This window comes from Triticum dicoccoides, chromosome 4A, assembly GCF_002162155.2.
Source record: "Triticum dicoccoides isolate Atlit2015 ecotype Zavitan chromosome 4A, WEW_v2.0, whole genome shotgun sequence".
Classification (NCBI taxonomy): Eukaryota; Viridiplantae; Streptophyta; class Magnoliopsida; order Poales; family Poaceae; genus Triticum; species Triticum dicoccoides.
In genome coordinates, this window is record NC_041386.1 from 429,142,462 (window position 1) to 429,150,813 (window position 8,352).

The window sequence follows — 8,352 nt, forward strand, 5'->3', positions numbered from 1 at the left end:
CAACATTGCCCCAAAAAAGCCGCTCTTTGACCCATGATTGGATAGGGAAGGCAAAGTTGATCAGGTGTTCGGCCCCCCTCCCTGAGACCTCACCAAATCCCGTGCTAACCAGGATGCTGAAGATCGCGCCTTATCAAGCGCCCTCAGGAGAAGATAAAGGGGGGAACAAGGAGGCTAGCGCCTCCGCGAAGGAGGTTAGCCGGGGGGAGGAACTGAAACTTCCTCTCCCCAGGGACGGAAGAGAACCGCCTCTGAGGACCTGGAGACAACGGTCTCCAGACGGGGGAAGAAATCTCCGCCGAAGGGTCCTGCCCTAGAGGATACCCTGGCACCACTATGCCCTCAAGGGGATCAGCCCTCCACCGAGCTGTAAGTAAAAGGGTAAATGAAAATATCTCACTTTACCTCTGAGGAAACTAACCGAGGCATTTATCTTGCAGTTCGGATCTTAGCCCTTCTCAGCAGAGCTCGTCTTCAGGGGAACTTCTTCCAGAGATGATGGAGAGCGAAACGCCTCCCCCTGCCGCACCACCTCACGAGGTGGGCGACCCCGAGGTGTCGTCGCGGAGGGTTTCTCCTGGTCCGGCAAGGCCAGAAGGTAATCCTATGGACACCCGAAGTCCTCAGTATCTGGCTATCGAAGAGAGCAATCGAAAGAGTCCGGCACCGTCTGGTGTGCGGTCGGACGTACTGAGGGATCTACTGGAGCAAGCGGCTATCTCATAAGAGCACCGCACGTTAATGAGTACGGTGATTGAAAGGATTTCGTCCGCCGAAAGCGGGTTGCATGAAGCCTTTATGAGTCTACTGACGAGTTTTGAGGTACATGAAATGATGTACATTTTTGACAGTACCGCACATTTTTAGATGTGCCCTGTGTAGATAGTAGCCCCTGAGACTCTGGTTGTCGTCGAAAACGGCGGCAAACAGAGGATCATAGTCCCAGGTAATAATCAAACCGCCTTTATGCGCAGGTGGTTGAAGCTCCGGTGGCAAGCCGGACTGATGGATTTGCCGAACTAAAGCAGCAGCTGGATGCGGCAGATGCCGACATCGTGCTTGTCAACAAGCGGCTTGACGAGGGATAGGGTCAGTGATTTTTCTGGTGATTGTCACATAATAAGAGCAGCATGATGCATGTATCTTTAATATGTCGTGACTGCAGATGGAGCTGCCACCGTGGAGACCCTTCGGGCAGAACTTGCCCGAGCCAAGGAGCAAGCAAGGAGTAGCAATGCGGCCGCTTTAAAGGCGACCGAAGAGGTAAGGGCCGAACAGGCCGCGCATTGCGAGAGCAAAGAAAAAATAGCCAAGATGGCTGTAGAGTTAAAAGATGCTGCTGACCGTTACCAGCTTCTTGAAGAAGAAAACTGGGCGAAGGCGACGGACCTAGAAAAGGCCCGGGTGGCTGCCAAGGAAGCCCGCTCCAAAATTAGAGCGACGAAGGAGGAGCTGCATCAAGCTGCTGATATTGTATCTGGGAAGCCCTTCTTGTTGCGGACTAAGTTTTGGGATCCGAAGTATGCACCTCTGGACCGGCTATGGAGTTCTGCGGACGCCTACGGGGATTTGGCTGCAAGTGCTCCTGATGCGGCTGAGTTCTTCAAGGATCGGAAAGATCACGAAGTGGAAAAACTATTTTGGTCATAGTTTCATGCTCCAGCCCGTCCGCTGCTGTTGAATGAGCAAATGACCGAGTGGGCCGAGCTCCATAGATTATCCGGACTTGCCATGAGGTCCATTGTGGATCATCTATGGCCGAGAGGGCCAAGGCCGAATAGCTACTTTAGCTTAATGCAACAATTCCTTGGTGCTGTGCCACACATCGATGCTGTAAAGAGGTCGGCGTGCATAGAAGGCTCGCGGATGGCCCTTGCCCGTGTCAAAACATATTGGGTGGAGATGGATGCCACCACTATTGCGTCACAGGGTTCGTCCATAGGCCGAGTGGCTGCCGAGCACTACTTTGAAGAAGTTCTTGAAGGCGCTCGTTCGATAGAGGCTCAGTGCTCGAAGAATATTATGTTTGAGTGACATGTATTCCCATTATAAAAACAATGTTTTATTAAGTTTATCCAGGCTGTATTTATACTTTTTTTCGAAAGTACTATGATGCCTCCTGTGCGGCCGTTTATGTATATATGTACTAGCAAAAGGGCCCGTGCGTTGCAACGGGAGAAAAATATATCACATTCTCTTCTAATCTAGAAAAGGTGGTATACAATCTAGGAATCTGTTCCACAATTCCAGCTCGTCTATTTCAACATGCCTTGCATGTAGATTTAAAAAGTACATACAAACAGGCTAGCGATAATCCATTTATTCAAGACATGCGCAGAATAATGTGTTATTGTGGGTAAAGGAAAACAACAAGAATATACGATGATACATTAGCACACTATACGGAGACATGCATGCATCATGGACAGTTTTCGGTTCAAGCATCACCAACTTATGGCATGTTCAACAACATTTAATGTTGAAGTTATTTAAAAATCCATAATTATTTCTAATAAATTATTTCTCCACCATATAAAATCTAAAATAAGTATTTTAAACTTCCACTTTGAAAGAATAGACTAAAGCATTAAGTATATGCAAGTCACCTTAAATTCAACCAGAATATTGTTTTCGAAGTCAAGTGATTTTATTATTTTTAGAACAATAGTAGCTTAATTTTGAGTTAAAATAAGTAGGATGTTTTTTAAGTATTTATAAGAGAATTCGTGTACTACTGGCTGCTGCTGATTTACAAGGCGATCACTGATGGGATCGATGTACATATCTGTAGTTAATCTATATTAGCGCCCACACACACATGTACCTTGGGTGTTTCCTCATGGCACCGTACCTGGCGGAGATAGACTTGGACCACGTTGAGGGCTGCGATCTGCACTTTGTGCAGCGCCATTGGCAGCGACACCGGAGCGAACCGCTTTGCGACTTCTCGTCGGCTCTCTTCTTCTATGTCCCAGCTCATGACGACTTGTAGAAGGAACGCGACATGCGTTTTCCACAACCTAGAATGAAAAATCTTGGTAGCAAAGGAAAATGTCGAGGAATGAGAAAGAGCAAATGTCTCTGTCTAAATAGCACAGTTAGTATTACAGCAAACAAACCTGCACCAACTGCCTTAACTGAACCTTGAAATCAAGACCTAGTTTAATCTGATCTGGCCAAAATAAGCAGTGAATTCATGGAACATATAGTCATTTTGTAAAAGGAAACATATAGTTAGATTGTCCACTCTAGATCAAAGACTGCAGTTTGAAGGGACTGTCCAATCTACATAAATCATGACCATGTTTTCTACATTTCCTAACTAAAACAACATTGTCTGAACATTGGCTTAGGCATACTGTAATACAAATTGCAAACTGCTGACAAGTGTTGACCTGTCGTTGGTTTTTGATGACCATATAAATTTACTTGGGTGGAAAGAAAATTTCAGTCATAGTGATAGCTCCAACCAACAACCGAAAAAGTAGTCTCATTGGTTATAAACATCGAGCAGTCCAAAAAGTTGTCGGCTCTAGAGCAGTATGGAACATCATCATAATCAGATATATCCTGAGAATACTGAAAATGTACAGCCAGCAACATGAACAAAGATAACATGGCACACACTTAAATTATGGGGAAGAAACATGATGTGTTTCTTACAATGAAAAAAAATAAGTTATCTCTTCAGTGGTGCAAACACATTATTGCCACAATGGGCATAGAAGTCGCTTTGCAGGCTAAAAGTACTACCTCCGTACCAAAATATAAGATATTTGGAAGGCCTGGTACGGAGGTAACACTATTTTTGTTGGTAATAGCACATAGAGAATAATACAGACAACTAAATGAAGTTAAAAATGGTATGTTTAATCATGTAATATCATGCACGCACACTAAAGAAAGGACAGTTGTCTTTGATAGAATTTCCAGTTCACCTGCACTGTGAAAGGACTGGAATCGCATATAAATGCCATTATCCAGTGAAGTAAGGTCTCAATGCCATTCTCCAGCATATGATTGATAACATCCTGGATGCTTTGCATCTACGGAAGAAGAAAATATGTCAACACAGAGCAAGATAAATAACATCTAAACGAAAGTAGTAGAGGATGCTTGGGCCGCTTTCAGATATGTTCTGTTCATTGTTTTTATCTTTGCAACCTGATGGATCTTTTGGATTAATTGAGAAGCCCACTTGTGATGCCACTGGTATTTAGATTCTGAAGAAACTGTGGATAGCAAACTTAAGTGTGTTTCCCTTGCTTTTAGTAGTCCTCTCATCACCACCTGACGGCTGTTCGATTGTGCATTGACGAAGGCATGTATGCAGTTTCTCAATCTGGAGAAATAGATAATTTAAGTAGGAATTTCTACCATGAATAACTACACAAAGTTTGCTCAGTTTCAGCAGCCGAGCAATGCCGGGTAGCCCATTCTCATCGCTGGAAACTATGGACATGAGAATATCTCCATGTTCATTTTCTCTATGGATGTAGTAACTAAGCATCATTAGGTTACACGACAACCATGATTAGATGAAGTATGATATCCCCTTACGTGAAAGACAAAACCTTTATAAGTTGGAGTCTGGCTTGGACCTTATTTTCTTATTTATAATCTATTACTGTAACTTTTATAATGTAAAGCCTCTCTGTTTTGTCGTCCAAAAATTGGGAAGCAAGAAACAAAATTATCTCTGTACTGAAAAGAACTACAAAATCTAAAAGGATTTACCTATTAGCGCTTAAAGTCGTCCAGGTAGACGACTATCAAGCATAATGCAGTATTCAGCAACCATCATTTCAAGGCGATTTACATACAATTGCATGTTCTACACGTTCGGAAGTAGTACCACTGTGAATGGAGGTCCCTGATGCAGCTGATATGGATGCATACCTGGAAAGAACACAAGGACAAAGTATACAGGGGATATTGCTTGACACCGGCTCATGTGCTTCACCAGCTAAGGGAAGACCTTGGGATTGGGCATGTCGTGCACTGTTCCAGAATCTTCATGATGCTAATGCTAGAACGGCCAATAGAACCTGATTGAGAAATCACCGTTTTCCTTCCTAGTCCTCTAGTGATGTTTGGTGGGGCAACCCATTGTTGCTGTAGGTACATTAGGTAAAGCCTCTACTCCTTTTTCTTCCATTATTATTCAGCCGCAGATGCAAATCATCTAATGGGTAAGATGTATTTTTTTCTTTGCCATACCAAAAAAGGATGTAGTTACTTACCATCCTACCATCATTCCATTACACAACAATCCTGATTAGGAGAAGTATGATATCCCCTTCCGTGAAAGACAAAATATTTAGAAGTAGTAGTCCCACTTGGACCATATTTTCTTGTTAAAAATCTATTAGTTCTTAAAATGTAAAACTTCTTTATTTTTCACATCCAAGTATTGGGAAGCACCAAACAATATTTTGTTTGTACCAAAGAAAGAAGAACAAAACCTAAAAGGATTAAGTTATTGGTGCTTGAAGGTCGTCCAGGTAGATGACTATAATTGTAACATTCAGCAACCATCATTCCAAGGCGATTTACTTCATACAATTTATCTACTACATGTGTGTTGTGTTTCCACATCAATATCACCTTTATTTGTAACTGGCATTTTTATAGGACAGGTTCTGTAATACATAAAAACTCTAGGTCTAATACTACATTTTAAATTGTGAAGCAAAATTCAAGATTATCAGGCCCAATGGAATCTCATATGTCAATGAGTTACATCTAGTTGAACTGAACACACTTGCACACGGTTACAATATAATGACAATATGATAAAGAGCCGCAATTTTCCTTTCATATAAAGGAAAGGGGAATATATTACTGTCACGGTAAGATTGGATAAGATCAAAGTATAATTTCCGTTGAAAAGCTCACTCTGATAAAAAAAGTGTACCAAATTGGGGAATTTTTAGGCAGTCAAATTTTTCTATGAAGTGGTACAGTAGAAAGAAGAAATTACCTAGGCAGAATCAAGCCGGCAGTTCGAAGAACATCACCTCGCCTCACAATAGGGTGGTGGCGATGTTCACCATTGGAACCAGGCGGATGGGTCCGACGGCAGATAGAGTGTGCCTAGAAGGAGTGCTAGTGGCGAAGCCAGCGGTGTTGGGGAAACCAATGTCAAGGTGGAAGCAGCGGGGAGGAGTCCCGGAGGCGCCATGGTAGCAAGGTCGGGGAGCCGCCAATGGACGCGACGTCGAGTGCCACCGGCGGTAGAAGGCCGCGGGTCCCCGGTAGTGGATGGGTGCGAGTGTGTTGGCACTTGGTGTAGGGGTAGGCGCGGCGGCGGGGTAGGAGGCGGCGGCGGACGGCTGTGAGGGGCGGGGCGGGGCTGGATGTCCAGATGAGATCGAGAGGAAGGCTGGGTTTGTTTTTCTATTCTATCACTCGTACCGCTCCAGGTTCAGTTAATATGAGGAATGCGGGCCGAATTACTAAATAGTACAGTGACCTTTGTGTAGAAAGGATGCGACGGTGAAAACGTGCTAACATCATGCTATTAGTACCACCTCATTTATATTACGATTTTTTCTATACGAATTTTAAAAGTGTATTGCGACTGGGAAAAAGCGTATTGTGACGGTGAACCCACGGAGTCAATCCGTGCTTTATTATTAGGGAAAATTATAACCTGAAAGATGGCAGTCGTCGGCTTCAGCCCCCACGCATATAATGCGGGGGTGTTCGCAGAAGACGCATGTTCACACTTGATCCAATGTCTTGGTCCATTAAGGAGGTGATAGCGCAGCGAACTAGGAAATCGGACTATAATGCTTTAACACTTTCACTTAGCCAGAGGAGTTTGACAGTGGGGCTACTATATATCCCCTGGTGGCTCTGCGCTCATCCGAATTCGGGGCGTGTACATGCCTGGCCGGGAAACGGCCCTTCGTCAAGGCGGAGGAATCCCGAAGATTCCACTAGGTCATCGAGTGGTTGACCAGTCTCACGTTATATCATGACAGTTAGTTTTTGGCTTTCCCTACTGAGGTGCTCATCCGGATGAACCAGGGCACAATTGCAGTAGTTCTCCTAGTGACGCCTTAGCCGATAGAGCGGAACGTAAGGCGACAAAACACAGGAGCCGGGCAAACCCAACATTTGACCAAAGACATGATTCAGAGCTGATGCATATAAGGCCAAACTCGCGACGCCGCACACTCCCTAAGGTATTCGGTCTTTATGATGTAAAGCGGGCTTAAACAGTGCCCTTTGTAATAAGCCCCTAGTGTCCAGGTATGTGCAATATTCTGACGTGGCCACATGCCAATACGTCAGCATCCCTCTCAATTGTACTGAGAATCCGAGGGATGTGTATCAATAAGAGACAGTAAAAAAGGTTTACGTAGGGTCTTAATCTAAAAAGAATCCTTGAAACAGGTCCCTGCTGCACGTCTGCGCCTCTGTCTCCGTTGTGCCATATCCTGGACGGGTGTAGCACGATGGTCATCTATAAAAGAGAGGAAATTAGTTGAAAAGTTGTCGTGCAAAAAGGTAGGTTATACTAAATAAACCATGTACAGTTCAGGATGAGTAAAGTTGAGCCTAATTGTCACTTGTTTACACGCATTGAGCCCCTTGTATTCTTATAGGGGTATAGCCATCAAACATGTATTAATTATATATAGCTACACCGGACTTGTCTAACCGTGGCCGTGGTCTTAACGACCTGTCAGATGCTCTAGTTGGTGAGGACGTCTAGTGTGCGGCTGCCAAGGCAGCCGCATGGTCTTCCACGCGCAAGTAGCACTCAATATTTCTATTTGCTGTAATGATGCCACGTGGACTGGGCATCTTGGGCATGAGATAAGCGTAATGCGATATTGCATTAAAGCGAGCGAAAGCTTCGCGTCCGAGTAATGCTTGATAGCCACTTTGGAACGGAGCGATGTGGAAGGTTAGATTTTCGCTGCGGAAGTTATCGGGAAAGCCGAATATAACCTCTAGTAGCAGGGAGCCCGTGCAATGGGCTTCTAGGCCTGGCGTTACTCCTTTAAAGGTAGTATTGCTATGGCTGATTTTTGTTGGGTCTATCCCCATTTTACGGACTGTCCTGATATATCAGGTTTAAACTACTGCTGGCGTCCATCAGGACTCGTGTGAAGTGGTATCCGTCAATTATCGGGTCTAACACCAAGGCAACCCATCCTGCATGCCGGATACTTGCCGAGTAATCCTGATTGTCAAAGGTGATCGGTTGGGACGACCAGTGGCAGAACTCCGCGGTGATAGGCCCTGGGGCATGTGTCTCTAGGAGTGCCGCTTTGTTTCTCCCATTTGTCATGTGTAACACGTTTACAGTTTTGACTTCTGGTGGGAATTTCTTCT

The 8,352-nt window shown here is 44.6% G+C and overlaps 1 protein-coding gene across 1 annotated transcript; it reads right to left on the reverse strand.

The window, feature by feature from the left end:
* Positions 1-2,749: 2,749 nt before the first annotated feature.
* Positions 2,750-4,293, reverse strand: LOC119283533. Its single transcript, XM_037563035.1, has 4 exons — positions 3,939-4,293; positions 3,120-3,167; positions 2,852-3,034; positions 2,750-2,785 (listed from the first exon to the last, which is right to left on the reverse strand). Exons 1-4 carry the CDS (start codon positions 4,044-4,046, stop codon positions 2,750-2,752), a joined length of 375 nt encoding a protein of 124 aa, XP_037418932.1. The 5' UTR covers positions 4,047-4,293.
* Between the last annotated feature and the right edge of the window lie 4,059 nt (positions 4,294-8,352).

Excerpts from the sequence above, each read along its gene's own strand:
- LOC119283533 (XM_037563035.1), bottom strand. The coding sequence starts at position 4,046 with ATGCAAAGCATCCAGGATGTTATCAATCATATGCTGGAGAATGGCATT. Across the intron at positions 3,035-3,119 it reads AGTTAAGGCAGTTGGTGCAG|ATTTTTCATTCTAGGTTGTG; the intron begins GTTTGTTTGCTG and ends TTTGCTACCAAG. Across the intron at positions 2,786-2,851 it reads TCCAAGTCTATCTCCGCCAG|ATATGTACATCGATCCCATC; the intron begins GTACGGTGCCAT and ends GATTAACTACAG.